Raw genomic sequence first — 21292 nt, forward strand, 5'->3', positions numbered from 1 at the left:
ACAAATACTGAACAATTACAGTAATTCCAAGGTGACAAGAAATGTTTCTTTTCAGGTGTGAAGTTTGCAGGACTTGGTGTAAGACATAAAGAATAGGTGTGCAATTACTTAAGTAAAGTTGAGCACCACAAAACACATTTTCTTTTGCTGGAGAGAAGAAACAGAGATTCCTCTTCTCTTCAGGAAATCAGATCTGAACACAGGAAGAGAGGAAATATCCCCTTTTCCCTTAGGGCCTTTGATGGGCTTCCTATAATTTCTATACAAGGATGAAAGGTGCTTCCAATGAAATGTTTGGGAAAAAAATATAGCAGTAGAATTCTTCCTCTTCAGGAAATCCCTCAAAAAATCAAATCTGGAAATGTGGTTTTAGCGGCTCTGTGGGAGCTTCATTTGTTTGCTTTTATGTTAATAGGTGGAATAAGTTTTCAGCACATTCTCTGATTAATCAACTGGTGTTTCTGCTCATAGGATTTGGCATTAAATCTCAGAAATCTGAGATTGATATCTTACCACAGAAATTATTGAGTGAGCTATTATCATAAACAGGATTAGATTTTCACTATCATTTGATGTCTGGTTTGAAATCCTTATCAGCTATTCCCATTTTTCCCCCATTTATTCTCTAAGGTGAAATCTGGCTTCGTAATTGCACTGGTACTTACTGTAACACAAATGTCTCACTCCAATATGGCTCAGAGGAAAAAAATTACATTTTACAATCTAGTGAATTTTACCCATGGTATTTACTTAGGCTTTTCAGATGAAAATCTCCCTCCTTCCATCACTTCTGTGGGTTTAAATGACATATTTAATTTCCAAGTAGGGGAAAAAAAATCAGGAAAAGAGTGTATGAGTTTTCTTATTTGCTTCCAAGTATTCAACAAAATCATGTTGCATGAAAGTAAATTATTAAAGAAATCAGTTTTATTAAAAAAATAAAAACTGTGCTTGCTTTTTTTAAAAAAAATATATATTGACAAGTGTTAATAATCCCACTGTGAAGAGGGATAGAATTTATCCAAGATTAGAAAAGCAAAAGCAGGAGGAATTCAAGCTCTCCTAATGCACTTGATTTGGATCACCTGAAGAGATCTAATGACCAGGAACAGAAGCCAATCCCCCACTCTCAGTGAGCCTTGGGTGTGCAGACAATTGAAAACAGCCCATGTGGGCATCTCAGAGATGATGATCTACAGCAATCACTAAGTAAGAGATTAAAAAAAGCAAACTGAAAATACACTTTTATTTGAAGAGAGCTTAGGAGTGCCATATACTACTTTACTCATAGTGCTCATGTCAGAGGAGTAGAGACCACATGTACTAAAACACTATAAAAATCCAGTTTTAATCTCTGACACTGTAACTGCTCCACAAGGGCTGAAAAAGCCCACATGGAAAGTGGCTGCAGCTTGGGTTTGTGGCTGCAGGGACAGAACTGCCAAGGGAGGATTGCTGGGTTTGACACTCCTGTGCCGAGATGGAGTAACAGCAAAGGAAGGAAAAGTAAAAAGCAAAAGTAAACAGCTGTGAGAGCTAAATCAGGGAAAGAGCAGAAAGGGAGGAGGGTGGTGAGCAAGGAGAGCAGCATCACACACAGAACCTGCTGGAGCATCAATGGCTCATCACCAAAACTGGGGGAACATTTCTGGGTTTGAAGGAAGCAGACAAGAAATCTCTCAGCTGCTGGAATCAGACAAGGACTAAATCCCTCTCCTGGTCCAAATGCATGTTTTAGTACCTCATTTATAGAATCCCAGCATGGCTTGTGTTGGAAAAAACCTTAAGGATCACTCAGTTCCACCCCCTGCCATGGGCAGGTGTTGCAGCATATATCACAGTCAGATACACAGAGCATCATCACACAATTTCAGGAAGCTTCACCCCATACAGAGTAACACCAGATCTCATCAGAAGGCTTCAGGCATCTGCCCATACAGAGAAACATCAGGTCACTTCAGAAAGCTACAAACATCTGCCCTTCTTGTTCTTCAGCCCAACCTTTTACCTCCTCATGTTGATGCACTGCCCTGTGTGCCCTCTGCTCCCTGTGGTGGTTGTCAGTGCCCCTGGGCACTCCCTGGCTCACTGCTGGCAGTGCTGCTCACAGCTGTGCCCACTGGGGATGAGCTGCAGCCCCACTCCCAATCACCACAAACTGTGCACCTACAGGCAGGGACACCTCCTGCTAGGCCAGGTTGCTCCAGTGCCATCCAACCTGGCCTTGGGCACTGCCAGGGATCCAGGGCAGCCACAGCTGCTCTGGGCGCCCTGTGCCAGGGCCTCTCCACCCTCACAGCCAAGAATTTCTTCCCAGTATCCCATCTAATCCTGCTCTATGGCAGTGAGAAGCCATTCCCTGTGTGCTGTCCCTCCATCCCTTGTCCCCAGTCCCTCTCCAGCTCTCCTGGAGCCCCTTCAGGCCCTGCCAGGGGCTCTGAGCTCTCCCTGGAGCCTTCTCTGGTCCAGGTGAGCACCCCCAGCTCTCCCAGCCTGGCTCCAGCCCTCAGAGCATCTCTGTAGCCTCTTCTGGACTTGCTCCAGCAACTCCACATCCTTCTGATGTTGGGGACTCCAGAGCTGGAGGCAGCTCTGCAGGTAAGGGCAGAGTGGAGGGGAAGAATCCCCTCTCATGCTGTGTGTCCTACTCCATCCATGGCCAGCAGGATGAACACACTAATCCAGGATGAGAACATTGTGATATTAAAATAATTTTAATTACTTTTTAGAAATAATTATTTTTTAAAATGAATTACTAGTTGTTTATAATTTCCTAGAGCTGCCAGTAAGCAAATAGCTTTGAAGGACTTCCTTGTCAACCTGATGATATGCTGACATTGGAAAATTGTCTCTCTGGCTAAACTTGTTGAACTGACTTGTCCCATCAGGATTTTTAGGAAGGGTGTTAGTATGGTTTGGGAAATGCCCTTAAAATGCCTCTGACTGATGCAGACTGGCAGGTTGGAGAAGGACCTTTGTCCAAGGAGGGTGATGGTGAAGGCACCAATTGGCCCAAGGTGAAAAGTACTGACAAACTGGTACAAGAGGAGGGAGAGCACAAGAAGAATTAGAAAAAAGGTGTAACATAAAATTTGAAACAAATACCTAAACCCCCTCCTGAATGTGAGAACTTTTACACCTGATTTAGTGACAAAATCCTGAAGTGCCTTTGTGTTTCAGTTATGTTGGGGCACCACGCAGCATTGCATGGGAATGACATTACAGGCTATTTTTTCTCATTGGAAAATCCACCCCTAAGTTCTGGAAAACATCATTGACACTTGCATCCCTTGGATAAAATCCATTGGCAGGACAACCTGCTGCCTCCCAGCTCCAGGGTGATAGTGGAAGGTTTCTGCCAGGATGTGGCAGCCAGCCCAGAGGGCGGGAGCCAGAGATAGCACAAGGTTTCTGTGCTTTGTTGTTGTTTTTCAAAGTACTTCCTTTGCAGGTACATTTATAGAATTAAAGCATAAAAATGAACCTTTATAGAATGCTCAAACTACTTTTAAGCCAGCTTTTCCTCTTTTTTGTTCTAATCAAAAATTTCAAAAAGCATTTTTCACTCCTTTTCTTTCAATGATGCCTTTAAAGATATTTTTCCTCCTCCTAAATTGTACATAAAAATCACAAAAAAACCTTTCTTGAGGGCTGAAGCCAGAGTGGTGCATTGATGATCTGAGTTCTCTTAGGGAAATGACCCAGGAGAATGACAGGGTTTTAATAAGATGTTCAGATAAAATATGAGTGTGGAAAATGACATCATACTTCTCCCGCCCAAGCATGATACAACACTCCTGCATGCCAAGTCAGGGATTAGGCTTGAGTCTGATATCCTGCAAGAGTACTTTCCTCTGGGTGTTAAGCCTCTGTTTTTAAAAAAACCTAATCCTGCTTGCCTCAGCCCATGCCCTGTGAGCCAAGGGGGAACCCCAAAGGCTGCTTGGTTCATCCCAGACACAGAACATGGATGGGGATGGAAACCAAATATGTTGGGTCACAACAGGGAAGGGAGCAGAGTAGCAGCAAACCACAATTCTCCACACACAGAGGGGTAACTCAGACTCACTCAAGGGGCTGAATGCAGTGGTAAATCAGTTCTGGGTCATTAAAAGCTCCATGTGAGGTATTCCTGTGCTCTGGGAGCCCCAAATTCTCCCATGCCCTGGGCAGCAGGAAAGGAGGATTCCACCCCTCTGCCCTGCTCTCCTGAGGCCCCACCTGCAGAGCTGCCTCCAGCTCTGGGGCCAACATCAGGAGGATGTGGAGCTGCTGGAGAGAGCCCAGAGGAGGCCATGGAGATGCTCTGAGGGAGGAGCCCCTCTGCTCTGGAGCCAGGCTGGGAGAGCTGGGGGTGCTCACTCAGACCAGAGAAGGCTCCAGGGAAACCTCAGAGCCCCTGGCAGGGCCTGAAGGGGCTCCAGGAGAGCTGGAGAGGGACTGGGGACAAGGGATGGAGGGACAGCACACAGGGAATGGCTCCCACTGCCAGAGGGCAGGGTTAGATGAGATATTGGGAAGGAATTCTTGGCTATGAGGTTGGAGAGGCCCTGGCACAGGTTGTCCAGAGAAGCTCCAAGCCCCATTCCTGGAAATGTTGAAGACCAGGCTGGACAGGGCTTGGAGTAGCCTGGGTTGGTGAAGGTGTCCCTGCCCATGGCAGGGGGTGAAATCAGATGATCCTTAAGGTCCTTTAAACCCACACCACCCTGTGATTCTGTGATCCTCACACCATCTCACATACATTCCCACTGAAATGGTTTGTGTGCTTCTGTGAATTCCTGTGACTTCTGAGTAGCACAGAAAGCATCAGAGTGCTCCTGCAACTGCCCTCTCCTCACTCATCCTTCCTGTCATTAGATGGATGCAAACACAGAAAATGATATGGAAAACCTCAAATAAAAACATTAAGAAAATCTTTTTTGGCTGTGCAAAGATCTAGCTATTGTGTCCCCACTGGTGGCAGGCAGGTTTGGGAAAGGACAGGTGGGAGACCAACCACTCCCATTCCCATCCCCATCCCCGGCCAGAGCCTGCTTGTTTATTTTTAATGTTGATTTCAAGTCTTGTCTCTGATATTGTCACTTTGCAGCTGATGACTGGAACACGTTGTGGTTATGCTTTTCAGAAACAGCCCCCAGAGCAGAGCCAGGAGCAAAGGAAACCAACACAAATCTTGTTAGAGATTTTCTCTGAGTGCCGACTGCGGAGCCAGGCAGTTACGAGCATCATCTTCCTAAAAAGATTTCACTCAGAGCCTTTGGATTTGGGCACTGTGGTTAGAAAGTGTCATCTGGAACAAATCAAAACTGGAAAAAAAAGGAAAAAAACCCACTGTCTCTTCATGAAATTAAACCCTTCCAGAAAACAAGGCTGCAGGTCTTGCTTCTCCTGTTGAGAAGATGATGAAAGGAGACATGTGGAACATCCCTCAGGGACAGATGCTCACACAGAGCTACAGGAGAACAGAGCCACCAGGCAGCCAAGTTTGAAAGGTCCACTGATGACAAAATGTGTTTTCCTCCACCTTGGAGTATCCAGAGTCTGCTCTGCCAACAGCACAAACTGAGCTCCCGTTCCACCCACGTTTTCACAGCAAAACCAGTATAAAAACCAATTAATAAATTACTTTGTGTCACAGGAGGAAGTTGTGTGACCTCATGTGAGGAGGACACATTTAGGGAAATTTGCTCAGCACTTACAGGCACAAAGTACTGGGATCCTCACCAAGGAGTCCATCAATCACCAAAACCAGCCCTCAAGCCTTGAAAAGCCAAATCCTGCCCTGAGATTGGTCCTTCCCAAGCAGAAGTGTAGACAAACTCGTTCTGCTAGTGCACCATCATCATCATTCCAGGTTATTTTTACCATTTTTTGGGCAAGGTTTCCCAAAGAGAACTTGTTTCTCATCACACCTCAGCTGTTACCCCTGTAGAGGCAAAGTTTGTGCAACAGACCCTATCCAGCCACAGAACTTCCACACCTCCTCCTCCTGCACCCACTGAGCAACAGCCCTGGGCTGAGGAAAAAAATCAACCTGAATTTATTCAGATTGGGATTACACATGAAAACCCCATATTCCAAGCAAATGTACCAAAACTACATCCCTTGTGGAAAGATAACTAACCCAGGAATGGCTTGTCTGCATTCCTTGAAAACTTTTCACTTGGTTTTAGTAGAAATTTAAGTAACTAAAGGAACTCTATGACAATAAAGCATCTTTTGAGTAATCAGACTTAATTAAAAGAATCCTTTAAAGAGCTGAGAATGGATTTGCTTTGAAAGGGCAGCTGGAGGGGGATATAAGCAGAGCAATCCATGGAAAGTCAGCTTTTCCCTTCCTGAAGTCCTGATCTTGGACTTTGTTCAGGAATTTTGGAATCCCAATGTCTTCCTTGTTTTCCCAGACATCAGTGCCAAATAAATAGCAGGAACACAGTTAGCACACAGGAATTTCCATGGTGGCATGGAGCAGCTTTTGCACATGAGGATGTGCATTTCCAAGGGAAAAGTGAGAAACCTCATCCCACAAATAGGTTTCTTTTGAAGTTCCACCTTCCCAGGTTGCCCTCATGTCCTGAAGCAGAGACACTTGCTTGGCTCTTAAAAGCTTTGTGGGGTTTCAATTTTATTCCATTAATATTTTTTCTGTGAATTCTGAATCCACTCATCAACACAGCAGCTCTTCAAAGGGCTCCTGCTGAGCTCCTCACGTTAATAACCCGTGGTGACAATGAGTCTCCTCAGCTAATGGGTTTTGGGATAAGTAGGTGCTTCCAGCAGTTCTGCTCCTTTCTGTTCCATTAAGTGTCCCTATCCTCTTACCTAAGGACTGAGAATTTTCATTTCTTCATGCTGTTAATTATTTTGTCTCCTTCCCACTTTCTCTCCCTGAATATTTTCAGGCTTGTGATTAATTGCAAATTGCAACTATGATCCTTTCCTTTGTTGTTTTTTTGGGGTTTTTTAATATCTTAGGTAATGTTCTGCCATTTGGGCCTGGAACTCAATTTCTTCTCCCTTTTAATGGGCTGAAAAAGGCATCAGCCAGTCCCACTACAAGGATATAGAGAATGAAACATCACTCAGTTCTTTACTGTAATTAAATACTTTTTCGACTCATTACAGTTCACTCCACAAGGCTTCTCTACCTTGTGTCTCTACTAATTAAGTGTTATGGGGCTGAAAATTAAGTGTTTGTGCTGAAAATGAGATGCTCTCCCTGATTTAAAGTCCCTAACACAGCAGAGTTAATAATCCCAAACAACCATCCTGGTCATTCCAAACATCTTGTATTCCTCAGCAAAAATTCATCCCAGGTGAAGAAGGGCCAGGTAAAATGACACTTGGTGATGTGAAAAAATAAAATCTCATGATTTTATGGCACCAGAAGAGAAGGATGTGTCTGGCCCATCACTCCTGGGCAAAGGTTCTCTCCTCTCCCCTTCTCCCAAAGGACACAAATCCAACTGTCCTCCCACTCCAAGAAATCTCTCTGGCTCTGCTGAGCCAGCACAGACCCAGAGACAATGAACGTGAGAGGATGAAAGGACAATGAAAGTAAAGCTGTGGAGCCCTCAGCAAATGTTCCCACAACACCTGGACTTTCCTCTCCTGCTTTGCTGTCACCCAAAACACAAGGTTCAGTGCTTGTCACCATCTGTCTAATCCTGCACATCTCAGATTGTCAAGAGCCTGAATATTTTGGTTTGTAAATCTCACCAAAACTGCATCACTGCTTTTCCAACTAATCATGAGCTGATTTCACATGCACTTACAGCTGTACCTATTTGTGCAGAATAAAAAGCATATCACAGATTTAATTGTAATTTGGGTGCTCTGGACACAGTCACTGAACAGTTCCATGGTGACCTTCCATGGCCATGTAACAACAGCATGGAGCACCTGGCCATTTGAACAATGACATGATCATGGAATGCCAGACAGGTTTGGATGGGAAAGGACCTTCAAGGTCATCCAGTTCCACTCCCTGCCATGGAGAGGGACACCTTCCACCAGCCCAGCTTGTTCCAAGCCCTGTCCAACCTCACCTTGGGCACTGCCAGGGATGCAGGGGCAGCCACAGCTGCTCTGGGCACCCTCTGCCAGGGTTTCCCCACCCTCATGACCACTAATTCCTTCCCAATATCCCATCTAACCCTGCCCCAAGGCAGTGAGAAGCTGTTCCCCCTTATCCTGTCCCTCCATCCCTTGTCCCCAGTCCCTCTCCAGCTCTCCTGGAGCCCCTTCAGGCCCTGCCAGGGGCTCTGAGGTTTCCCTGGATCCTTCTCCTGTCCAGGTGAGCACCCCCAGCTCTGCCAGCCTGGCTCCAGCCCTTGGAGCTTCTCCATGACCCCCTCTGGACTCTCTCCAGCATCTCCACATCCTTCTGATGCTGGGGACCCCAGGGCTGAAGCAGCTCAGAGGAAGAATCCCCCCTGTCCCTGCTGCCCAGGTTCTGGTGGAGTTTGGGGCTCCTGGCCCAACATCTGCTCCCCAAGAGCTGCTTGCACTGCCTTGCTGGAGGCACAACTCAGCCCCTTTCTGTTCCTCTGAGTTTTCAGACACCCATTTTCCACTTACAATTCTGAACACACATTCAGTTAAACACAGGGCATGCTTATAGTGACATCCATCACAACAAACAACCAGCTCCCACCAGCTCTCCAGAATTAAAGGAAGGCAAGAATCAGGTCAGTTGTTGACCAAGAAGTTGTGTTACATCTTTTATTTCCCTTCTGTTGCATAATTTCACATCAGATTTCTCTCAAAAGTGTGAATTAATGTTTTCTAACCCTTAGGGTAAAATGTCCTTGATCACAAATGGCTTAAAATTATAAAGATCTGTTAAAATAATGTCTATTAGCAAAGTCAATTGCTTAAGAAATACCAACTGTACTGGTTAAATGAAGCTAATGAATTGAAAACATCATGGATTTTTTTTTTTTTTCTGGAGGAATGTAAAACAGGGCTTGCTAACAGATGTATTTACTTTGATAATGAGTTTTGTCTCATTGGATGAAAAACAGGGAAAAAATGCAGAGACTGGTGAAAAACAGACAAGCAGGTGCTGGACACCAGCCTGATAAACAGAACAGATGGGATGGAAACCAGGCAGGGATGCTTGTGGAGCTCAGGATTGTCTCCAGCATGATGGAAAGAGATGGAATCACCAACCAAGATGGATTTGAGAGAGTTAACTGAGTGCATGAGGCAAGGCATGTTCTAATGGCCTTGGAGACCTGCACTGAGCAGAGATGGAAAAAACCTGAATTCCTTGGATTATTTAGATAGAACAGGAAGACAGATGTGGCCCAGGAGAGCAGTTCCTTGCATGGATTAAGATGATACTCAGATTACAAACAGGATCAAGAGAAAGATTTTTAACAACCCCCAAGTTCTCCACAAAGATGTGACTGAAGTGCTCTGCTCTGATGTCTCCCACCAAATATCAGTCAAATCACTTGATATTTAGAGCATCTTATTGTTTCTTTTGAATACCTGAACTGTGCCTTGTGAAACTTTCCTACCTCAGTATAACTGCAAAAATGCACATAATAATATATGAAAAAAGAGCCCAGAGTCTGGAGTTGAGGGGCACTTTGAGAGGGACAACAGCAACCCACAGCACGTTACTTTGCTGCCATTAAAATCCCATTTTTCCCTTTTTCAGCTACATGCCTGCTGTATTTTGCCTTATCAAGGAGAAGATGGCTGGGGCTGCAGAGATGCCCAATGCTCAAGACAGATCTGAATTAAAATAGTCCAATCACCACTACTACTACTGATGGCACTATTGCACCCATGACCTTTTCCAAGGGTCCTCCCCATTGCTAAATGATAAGTGGAATTTTCCAGCTCACTGTTACCACTCGCTGCACTGTGATTTCTCTGCAAGCCCATGAAGTGCTGCTGGCTCCATTAATGCACCATCTCACTTCTGATAAAGTCTTTGGCAGCTGTTCTGGACAACAGCCCAAGACCTCAGCACACAAGTGCAGCCTTTCATGTCTGTGCAGCCTTTTCCCTAAGTTTATCTATGGCCTAAAGCTTCTAAACCTTTACACTCTCCCAAACTGTGCAGTTGTTTCAAACACTGCATTAAAACACCATCCAGTGCTATAAAAGGGAAAATGGATGGTTCCAGGAGGCAGCTCCATGGCACTGTGGCTCAGGAGATAAGAGGCAGCTGCCAGAGATGAGTGTAAGCATTATTTATGAATGTGGTGTTGTTGACTGCCAGAGGTGCAGCCAGAGAGGATTGCAGCTCCCCTGCAGGTCCCAAATCAAGCACAGTGCCACAGCCATGAGAGGCCAAACAAAATAGTCTTCATTTTTCCCTGTAAAACCAGATCTCCCCTTGACTGCCCTCTCCTTAATTTCAGAAAGAGCTGTAGCTCCAGAGAGACATGGGGGTGTACTTGAGTGTTAATACCATGGTCAGACACAACGTCTAAACAATAAACCGTGAGTTGCTGAACGATGAGAAAAGCACATTATGCTTTGTGGGGTCTTCCTGAAAAACCACATGCTCATCCCATAAACCAAACCCTGTAACATCCCAAGAATGGGCACTGGGACAACTGGAATCCCACCCTGGTGTTTGGCTCACAACTATTTATTTGCTCACAACTATTTATTTGCTCCTACCCATGGCCCTGCTCGTGCAGGTGCTGTTGCCACACACCTTGAATGCTCCTGGCTAGAATAAAGTAAAATGAAATCTCCTCTCTGCTGGGAAGAACTTGCTCAGCTGAAGACAATGGGACCAGCAACTGCTGGCACACAGGAGACCATGATTTTAATTGCTGGAATCCCACCTCCTCACTGGACTTCAGTGTTACATTTACCCTGATACCTGACCTAGATCAAAGATTGACAGACTCTTTGAGTTGGTAGGGACCTTAAGGACCATCCCATTCCACCCCCTGCCATGGGCAGCAACACCTCCCACTAGGTGAGGTTGCTCCAAGCACTTCCAGTCTGGCCTTGGACCCTTCCAGAAATGGGACAGCCACAGCTTCTCTGGGCAACCTGTGCCAGGCCCTCACCACTCTCACAGAGAAGAATTCCTTCCCAATATCCCATCTAACCCTGCCCTCTTTCAGTTTGAAGCAATTTCCCTTTGTCCTGTTACTCCAGGCCCTTGTAAAAACTCACTCTGAAGCCTTCCCCTTTAGGTACCGAAATCCAGTCCTTGGATCCTCCAAGATCATCCAGCAGAATAATTATATGTGGGCAAGAATCAGAAAGTCTTGAATTTATTAAATAAAACACAGAGTTGACAAAATCAATATTTCTGCCTAATTTTAAAATGGCACATTATTCCTGAGGGAAAAGCCCAACTCAACTCCTGGGGCAAAACCATCAAGAAGAAGTCCTAAGAGAGGAAGCACAATATGAATAAACAGAGGTTTAATTACTGGTGGTTCCCAGTTGCAGCTTCTCCTTCAGCACTGCAGGCTTCCAACTGCTGGGACAAGAGAAGGTTCCAGGGAGAGCTCAGAGCCCCTGGCAGGGCCTGAAGGGGCTCCAGGAGAGCTGGAGAGGGACTGGGGACAAGGGATGGAGGGACAGCACACAGGGAATGGCTCCCACTGCCAGAGGGCAGGGATGGATGGGATATTGGGAAGGAATTCCTGGCTGTGAGGGTGGGCAGGCCCTGGCACAGGGTGCCCAGAGCAGCTGTGGCTGCCCCATCCCTGGAAGTGCCCAAGGCCAGGCTGGACAGTGCTTGGAGCAAGGTGGGATGGTGGAAGGGATCCCTGCCCATGGCAGGGAGTGGAATGAGATGAGCTTTAAGGTCCCTTTAACTCAAACCCATCTGTGATTCCATGATGTCCATCCACAAGTTGTCCCCACTTTGCAGTACCTCCTACCCAAACCAGGCCAGAATAAAAGATGTGGTTTTACCCAAATTACTGCAGAGATGAACAGAACCAGGAGTAGTCAGTCTGGTATCAATTCATAACTGAAAGAGAATGGTTCAAGCAAACTGCCATGTGTCCAAACCACTGTTTCTAAAAAAAAAACACAGCCCCAAACCACAGGACTGTGTTTGCAATCAGCACACAAGAAGGCAGGAGCGTACAGCCAGCCAGGAATGTGACATCACTGCAAATCCAACTAAGTCAGCTTCTCCATGTGCTCTGGGGCTGCAGCTCAGGGAAGGGGAAGAGAAAAGGCTTGGCTTGGAAAATAAAACTCCAGTCTCAGCTCTGAAACCTCCAAAATACCAAAGGGAAGGATCCCTTCAGGCCAACTCTGCCCATTCAAGACTATTAAGGGGGTGACAGTTGTCACAGCAGGACCCTAAGGGCACAAATCTGTCAGGAGCCAGGCTGGGATCATGGAATGATCACACTCACTTTCCATGAAAAGCATGAAAGGGATGGGCAAATGTTGGCCCCTGTGCTGGGCACAGAAAGTGAAACGTTCCAGAATGGAGTAGATGCACATGGGAACCTCATCAAACCTCAAAACCCATCCCAAACCTAAATCTCAAACTTTTTATGTGGAATCCCAGTCAGTTTGGGCTGGAAGGGACCTTAAACTGATCTCAATCCATCCCATACCATGGGCAAACCCATCCAACCTGGCCTTGGACATTTCCAGGGATGTAGCATCTACCACCTCTCTTGCAACCTGAAGACTGGTAGATCCCACCTGCTCTTCTTGATGGTGTAAAGAAGCAAGGACATGCCAAAATGACATTATGCAATCCTTTCTGTGAGAACCTGTGGAGCAGAGTCTTTTCCAGACAAACCCCACTGAAAATTTCAGTGTACCAAGCTATGGAAAAACCCACAGGCATCTGAAGAATAAAATAGCTGCTGTATCCATCAGGAAAGGCAGCTGCCCATGAGCTACAGAGGTCGTGGTGGGAGACCCATGTCTGCAAATCCTCAAACCCTCAATGGCTCCATCCCTATAATGCTCCTTTGTTAAATACACAGGAATAACCAGCCCGTTGATTCCCAAGAGCCCAGTGAGTCATGAGTGGGGATTATCAGACATCAGCAGTCTTTGTGAAGTCCCAAATGTCAAATGAATCCCATTCTTCCCTCCTGAATCAGACAGATCTGAATTTAAGTCACTCCTCCTACTCCCTGAGCCAGAGAATGACCAGGACAAGGCCTCTAACCATGGGGAGGTTCAAGTTGGAGCACCTCAAATTCTGCTCTGTGAGCAGTGAACCTGCTCTCAGAGAGAGGTCACTGCTGGATAAAATTTGGAGGTCAGGATGCTGATGATGTAAGGAGGTAAACAAAAAGCACAGGAGGTGCCCATCTTAACACAATTCACAGCTTCTCCCAAAATGATTTTGTCATGGAGATCACATCAACCATTCCCAAAGCAGCCTGGCTCCTTCGTCTTCCCCCACAGCCACCACACCCTGATCTTTCCTTTCTTCTACTGATGTTGGTGATAAACCTCTCTAAGGGGACACCTGGGATTTGGGAGTAGCCATATCAATAAAAACATTTGGGAAAGCACTGGAGAAACTCATGCTGAGCCACTCTAGTTCTAAAGAGGTGTCTTCCAACTCAACAGGAGGTAGGACTGTTCCCAGCTGTGTCAACACACTGCAGATGTTGGGCAGCAGGGCAAGGGAGGGGAGGGGATTTTGGCCCCCTGCCCTGCTCAGGTGAGACCCCAGCCCTGGAGCCCAGCACAGGAGCTGCTGGAGAGAGTCCAGAGGAGGCACCAGAGTGATCAGAGCACTGGTCTGATGGAGCAGCTCTGGTTTGAGGAAAGGCTGAGAGAACTGAGGTTGTTCAGCCTGGAGAAGAGAAGGCTCCAGTATCTAAAGGAGCTCCAGGAGAGCTGGAGAGGGACTTGGGACAAGGGCCTGGAGGGATTAGACAAGAGGAAATGGCTTCAAACTGACAGAGATGGGATCATAGGAAGAAACACTTCCCTGTGAGGGTGGTGAGGCCCTGGCACAGGTTGATCAGAGAAGATGTGGCTGCCCCATCCCTGGAAGTGTCCCAGGTCAGGCTGGATGGGGCTTGGAGCAACCTGGTCCAGTGGTAGGTGTCCCTGCCCATGGCAGGAGATTGGAACAAGACCATCTTTAGGGTTCCTTCCAACCCAGCCCACTCTATGATATTCTAAGGACCCTCCAGCAGGAGGGTAGAGGGTCCTTAGAGCTCAGTTCTAAACTTTTCTGGCCATTTTTAAATGTCTGTGCCCAAGATAAAGGAAAAAAGTAGAAACACCATATTGATTAAAAGTCCATCACAAAGACCCAGAGAGCCCTTGTGTGCCCTTTGTTAGGGCACACTTCACTTTTGCACAAAGGCAACACTTCATTTCTAAAGATTAAAGCTCAGTTACAGTTACTGAGCTTAAACACACCCTCAAAGTGGGAGAAAATATTTTTTTTCCCCTGGAAAAAGGAGTCAAACTATCTCCAGCACACCCCCATTGACAACATGATGTGTTTAGTTATTTGTGACAAAACAGCTGCTTGAGATGCTCTTCAAGGTGCTGTAAATTCTCACACAACCCTGCAAGAGGGAATGGAGGGACCAAGTGTGGTGTGATGCTCAGTGTTCCTAATCTGGGGGATACAAGAAGATTAGAGGCAGAAATAGCCAAAACAAGCAGTTCAGCAGAACAGAATTTATGTATTTTGAAGAATATAAGAGGAAAAAATTGTTTCGCTTTACCAGCCACAGAACAGAATTCAGAATTCCTGAAAATCCCATATAACTACACTGGAGTCTGAGAGAAGCTGATGGATTTGTGCTGCTCCCAAGCATCACACAAGGGCCCAGGTTTTGAGGGGTCTGAGGAAAAACTACTGGGAATCTCCTTTGGAGATCTGCACCTCCTGCCATACAAGAACCACACTACCACAAGCAGTGGTAGTAGAAGAAGGCAGTAAAAATGTAAAAATTTCCTGGAGTCTTGGGTCAGCACTCTGCTGTGGAATCAGTTCTCCAGCTTAAGGAATGACATCTGGAGATGAACGCCTGCACCCACACACACACCCAGCAATGCACAGCTCTGCTTTGGACAACTCTCACACAACCACAAGTCATTAAAGCACTTACAAACCATCAGAATAAAGTACAAACCTGCCTTCCAGGAATGGAATAGAAGAAAAGTCAATAATTTCCTAGATTAGGACACCCAATAGATTCTTTTACATTATTTTGACATAAATAAATAAAAACTGAAAGAAACTCTGAGAGTGCATCTCAAAGCATTGAAAACCATTCCAAGAGTTGCTTTTTAATGACAAACATCATGTACTGACCTCTGCCAATTTGTATGGTAAGATCAGCTTCTCTCCCACTGTCACTGTCTTTCTGGTCACCAGGGCCTCAAACAGCATCTCTTCTTTCACCTAAAACAAAAGTACAGATGTTAATGATTATTTAGTGATCTTTTTAAATTTTAAATCAAGTTTAAAAGATGCAAAACTGAAAATAAAATTCAGTGTAAACACATTCAAATACCAAAATTTAATTAAAAAAAACCCCACCAACACTTTTGCCAGTCCTTGCAGAGTTAAGTTCAATGGGTAAAAATATGCCATTGGGAGGAGCCAACTCAGCACATAAATCCAGCATCAGAAACCTAACACCAGGGTATTCAAAGGAACCTGATTTTCTACATTCAGGCATCCCAGTTGTAGCAATTTCCCACTGGTTTCCTTATTCCTGGTACAGCTCCTCCCTCCCAAACTTTCTCTTGGCAAAATAATTCAACTTTCCAGAGCTGTCAAGATGAAATCATACAAATTACTCTAGAATAAGCCAAGCAGTGTCATCAGTTTCAGAGATATCCAAGTGAAGGAGGGGGTTTGTTTTTGTGCTTTTAAGGGTGGGGAGGAGTCAGAAGGAGGAAGAAACCCTTGGAAAAGCACCTGATATTTACTCTGCTATTGGCACGGGATGTTTACTCCATAAAGCCCCAGTTCCTGGCGAGGTGACAGTCTCTAATCAGCCCTCACAGGTCTGCAGAACAAAACTCAGTTGTGTCAACACAAACACTTCAGCAAAGAGAAAAACTGCGCTGAGAAATTCCAGCTGTTGGGGAAAAGCCACTTTCCCAATCAGCTTCAAGACCCTCTTACTTTGAGGAATTCAGAAGGTGTCCTCTCTCCCAGAATAAATGAGTTACACCTAAAGACTTTGAGTCATTGACTGATCCTCACTAAATTTCCAAGTCAAAAAAGACATCATGAGGCTGGGTGAGAATCTTGGAGCCCAGAATTAATGGATGTGGATTGAAGCCTCTACAAACTGCTTCTCCTACCTGAAGGACTCCATGCAGGCACCAGACCTCCTCTGGACATCTCTGACTGTTCAAAATCCACATTCCTGAAGCCATCCAAGGCCATATTTTTATCACAGGGAAACCATTTATGATTTGACAAGGAAAATGGGAAACATAGAGGTTTATCAATTGAACTCAATGATCTTAGAGGTCTTTTCCAACCAAAACAATTCTATGTACGTACTTTGACTTAAGGGCTTCGTGCAGGAATCAGTATGAAGAGGAAATGCAAACAAGACAGTGAAAGGTCAGGAATCTCACAAACCATAGCAATAATGATGCCCTTCTGTACAAAAGTCTCCTTCTGCCAAAACTACTATTATGGGAGTCTCCCTGATAAAACCCAGGGAGTTTTTATATAACTGATTCTTCCTGCAACAATAACTTGTTGCTGGGGAAATCAGAATACATCAGGTCACCTGTATATGATGTCACCTGCCAGCAAGGTCTCTGTCACTGGAAATGACACTTCAAGGTTCATTTCTTTAGTGCTCAGCACTACTCAGGAGCCCCCAGTTCCTACAATCCAATTTTACCTTTCAAAATCAAGCAGGGAAAAAAATAATCTTCTGGTTCATCCAGAGATCCACAGCAAGATTCCACATTTGGTTTCTATTCCTCTACATTCACCAAAATATGTGATTTTGTAATTTTCAGCTCTGTGGACACTTTTCCAGCAGCTCTTGACTGTGGGACCATCAGCTGCTCTCCCTCAACTACACAACTTGGAACAAAAGTGAGTTTCACACCATCCATTATCCCCCTTCAGGATGCTGCAAACCCACAGCCAGCATGCTGGCTTTTTTTAATTATCCAAGGCAACAAGGCAGAGGGGGTGTCAGATGGTTCCTAATCAAAACAGTCCAAAGAAATATTCCTCAACAACATAAACACTTCCAAGTCCCAGATTTGTCAGCAAACACAGGGATTTTAAGCAATTTAAACAACTACCCACGCCCTCCCTCACCATCCCCAGCTCATGGTCACTCTGGTTCTTTCTCCCCCTGCTCTCTGGATTAAGGGAACCTGTGGATGTGCATCCTTCTTCTCCTGACCCGTGGAGATCCCATTAAAATCACTCTTGGCAAGGATGGGAATCCCTGCATCTCCCCAGGCCCCTCTCTGCAATTACCCCCCAGTGGAGCTTGATCTCAATTCCTTCATCACCTCTGATGAGCACCACAGGGGCAACCAAATCATCCTGATCTGCATTCAAGGTCACAGCATGAAAGTAGCTGATTCCTGATGCCAAGGAGGAGCCACTGGGGCTTCCTAAATAAAAACTCAGCACGTGCTGATGACTAAGGACACAGAGGCACTCACAGCTTCCCCACATCCTACACCTCCTCCTCCAGTAAGTGTGAAGCACTGAAATAGGAACACCCATTGGTGCAGAGTAGCAAAGAGGAGAACACCACTTACTCCTTTACTTTGTGCCCTAGGAGTTTCACTCTTGGGTCACATTTCAAGGATTTTTGCTTCCTGGTGCTAAAGGGCACAGCCTGCTCCCCCTCTTAAACACAGCATGCAGGAGTTTAGATCTTAATTACAGGGACAAAATGCAGATTTAAGACTTTGTTGTCACAAGTGGGCCCAGAGAGGGCTGGAAGGCTCAAGCTCCATGAGCAGTGAGGGGTGCCCAGCAGTGCCACAGCTGGGAACGTCAGCGGAGCACGGAGCCAGCAAGGGCTGGGCTGGAGCCAGGCAGGCAGAGACTGCTCCTCCAGTAATTCTGGGGTATTATGTTAGGGCAGCTCAAGAAAAAGGAACCATTTCCAGCTGGAGAACAAGAAAACATCAGGTTTTGTCTTTCCTTTCATATTTGAGAAAGGGATTCCAGTGCTGAGTGCTCGCTCTAAAGACGCCTCATGTGGAGTAAGGGAAAATAAATTCAGATTTCTATCAGTTCCTCTTGGAAAAGAGCTGAACCTGTTCCTCAGACTTTCCTTCAAATAACCAGAGAGTTAGAAAGGATAGAGGGAATGGCTGGAGCTGTGTTAGGGAGGTTTAGGCTCTTCCCCCAGAGGGTGGTGGGGCACTGAACAGGCTCCCAGGGAATGGTCAGAGTTCCAAGGCTGAGACAGCTCAGGGAGTGTTTGGAAAATTTCTCAGGCACAAGGTGGGACTGTTGGGGTGTCTGGGCAGGGCCTCTGTCTGTAAAGTTACACTCAATGGTATTTGTGGATCCCTTCCAACTCAGCATATTCTGCGATTCTCTGAAGTTTTCTGACTCTAATTCTGGCTCAAAATTTTACATCTAATGATGATATCCCTACTCATTGCAGGGATGTTGGAGCAGATGAACTTTGGAGGTCACTTCCAACCCCAATCATTCTGTGATTCTACAAAACATCATCTGAAAAACAAATTCAGAAGAAAAAGCTGGAAGCAAGCACTGTCTGCTCCATAATCCTCACCCCCCCCTCAATTAATTTCCAAGACATTTATCACAGGAGGAGCCCCAGTGCCTGTGGGATCCCTCTGGGAAGCTGAAGGCCATTTTCTAGTGGAAGAAGAACTTGAGCACATAAATCTCCTGGAGAGGCCAACTTTAGCTCTTAAGAAAAATGTGCACTGGGAGATCTGGCAAAACTTATTTAGGTCACTTGATAACTTGTATTTACCTTTACTTGCATTGAGAATAGGTATTGAATTGGTTACCTAAACCTAAAAACTGAATACAAAACTGCTCCACTGAGCAAAGACAGAATTTATCTCTTTCTTCAATGCTTTATCCATGGAAATAATTTCCCATTTTAGTAAGCACACATAATTAAAATGTTCCTACTGTTCCAATGGAAAACAAAAAGTCTCTTTTAAGGTCAACTAGATAATCTCTAATATATTATTTTTATTAATAAGCCCACAAATTAGCTTTTCCAAACTTTCCCCCCAGAAACACAAAGGTTTTACCCAGTTTTACACAACCCTCTGTGATTTCTGCTCAGGCCCTGGGATATTTGCAGTGCTTGCACAGGACTCCACGTCTGCTTGATCCATCAGGCAGCCTTGACATCACTCCCCAGCACAGCATTTCAGCAGAGTTTAAACAAAGGCCCTGAAAAATCTGCCAAAAGCATCACATAATCCACACACTATGTCTATTCCTAAAAAAAAAAAAAAAAATGGAATCAGGGATTTTACTGTAAATGAAACAATGATCTGCAGAGTCTGGCCAAAATCCTATATTGCAGTTTCAACAAATGCTGCTCTGGATGGTTTAATAAAGCAAAAACATATTGGATGGGGTTGTTGATATCTAAGAAAAAGCAAATCCATTGCAGATCATTATCTCCTCCCAGATTCCTTCAAAAAAATCTCAGTATTAGCTTCATTTTCTAGGGACACAAATCTCATGACACAGAGGGAGGGCAGCTGTGCAGTGGTGTTGCATTAACTGGTGCAGCAGGGAGGGAAATTCCCCCAGTTGTCATTAGAGGTCCCAACACAAACCAACCAGCTCATGAGAATTTGGGCCAGATTCCCCTTTGCAGTAGGAGCAGACCCTAATTTTGCCTAAATTTTTAATTTCAGCCAGGCTGGTGGTTCCCCTGCTGCCCTTGGAGGCTACACCCCCATGGAGGCCATGCTGGAGCACCTCTGCATCTCCTCTTGGCTGCTCTCAGAGATGGCCAACCCAGCTCCAGTTGCATTTTTCCTTCTCTTTTCTGTGACAAATCCTTGACTGGACAAATCCAATGAGTCATTTGAGTACAAAGATCAACCCAGAAGTCCCCCCAAGATAAGGAAGTATCAGATCACAGTTTCTTCCATCCCTTTGCTGTGCTCTGCATGGTCCCACCAAGCCGCCAGTGACCACAGGAAAGGAAGCTCAACTCTCTGTCAACTCCTATTACTTTTATTCTGAGATGATTTTTCACTTTTTAATGTCTAATGCCAAGATCTGGAGAAGGGATTAACAACTTTTTCAAGCCAATTCATAATTTCAGCAACAATGGGAAAAGCAAAACTGTTCAGTGACCACAAAAAAAGAAGAATGTAATAAAAATAATTACCCAAATGAGACAAATACAAAGTGTCAAATATTTTAACCAGTATTTTAAATCTCTGGTTGAATAAAACTCATTGCATTTAATGTGGACAGCTGTAATGAATAAGGAGTTGTGGCTGCTCTTTGTAATGATGCTTCATCTGTTTGAACCCTTTGGTTCTTCCTTTGGGTCAAACCTGAATAAGCAACAACATCTGTTGAGGTCTGCAAACAGAAATGTGGCATTTCATGGAGATAAATCATGGAGATTATTGGCTTTATTTCAGCTGATTTCAGTGGGTCTGTTGAAAGGTTTACACTTGGAGGCAGCAAATGCTTCCAGTTCCATGGATCAATTGTCACCTAAATGCAACTTAAGGGACAAACAACACCACTTACCAAACTCAGTGATGCATTTCATCAGATCCTACCTCAATGCAGCAAGCATTGTCCCAATCTAATTAACAAGCTTTTTATGTTCTAGATGGTCATTTAATTTGCAAAAAGAATTACCACAATGAACAGAAATCTATCAATTTGCTCAGATATTTCAGATCTTAGTGGTCAGGTTTGTTGGTTTTTCTTTTTCAAATGGTGAAAAAGAAATATATTTATTGATTTTTACATCTTGTTGACACTACCTGGGGGTGCTGTTCCAGCCCATGGCATTAAGGCCCTGTTGGATTAACGTGGCTCAGCCAATGCCTCATTTCACATAATCATGTGTAAAAACCACCCCACAACCTCCCCACATGCAGATGTTGCAAAAGGGTTTGTTTGCAGAGGCAAAGACCCAAAGCCTGGAACTTTTTCTGCTCTCTAAGTCACTCTCTTACTCAAAACTTTTTTAAAAAACAATTACTTAACTGATTGGCCACATTTAACAGGGTAAAATCAACAACATTCTCCTTCCCACTTATATTTTCCTTCTGTTTATTTCTGCAATCTCCAAGGCCAAGATGCAAAGAGCATCCAGCTGCTCAAACCATATTTCACAGAAGCTTTCCC

General features: G+C 45.0%; 1 protein-coding gene across 12 annotated transcripts in view; it reads right to left on the bottom strand.

The window, feature by feature from the left end:
* Positions 1-21292, bottom strand: part of MYO9A (myosin IXA) — a 174744-nt gene that overhangs the window by 75925 nt on the left and 77527 nt on the right. For all 12 annotated transcript variants that reach the window (XM_063169350.1, XM_063169351.1, XM_063169353.1 and 9 more), the window contains one exon: positions 15269-15358. In XM_063169350.1, the coding sequence (XP_063025420.1) occupies positions 15269-15358 (90 nt within the window). The remainder of the gene's footprint in view (positions 1-15268; positions 15359-21292) is intronic.

Source organism: Melospiza melodia, chromosome 15, assembly GCF_035770615.1.
Source record: "Melospiza melodia melodia isolate bMelMel2 chromosome 15, bMelMel2.pri, whole genome shotgun sequence".
In the NCBI taxonomy this organism is placed as follows: Eukaryota; Metazoa; Chordata; class Aves; order Passeriformes; family Passerellidae; genus Melospiza; species Melospiza melodia.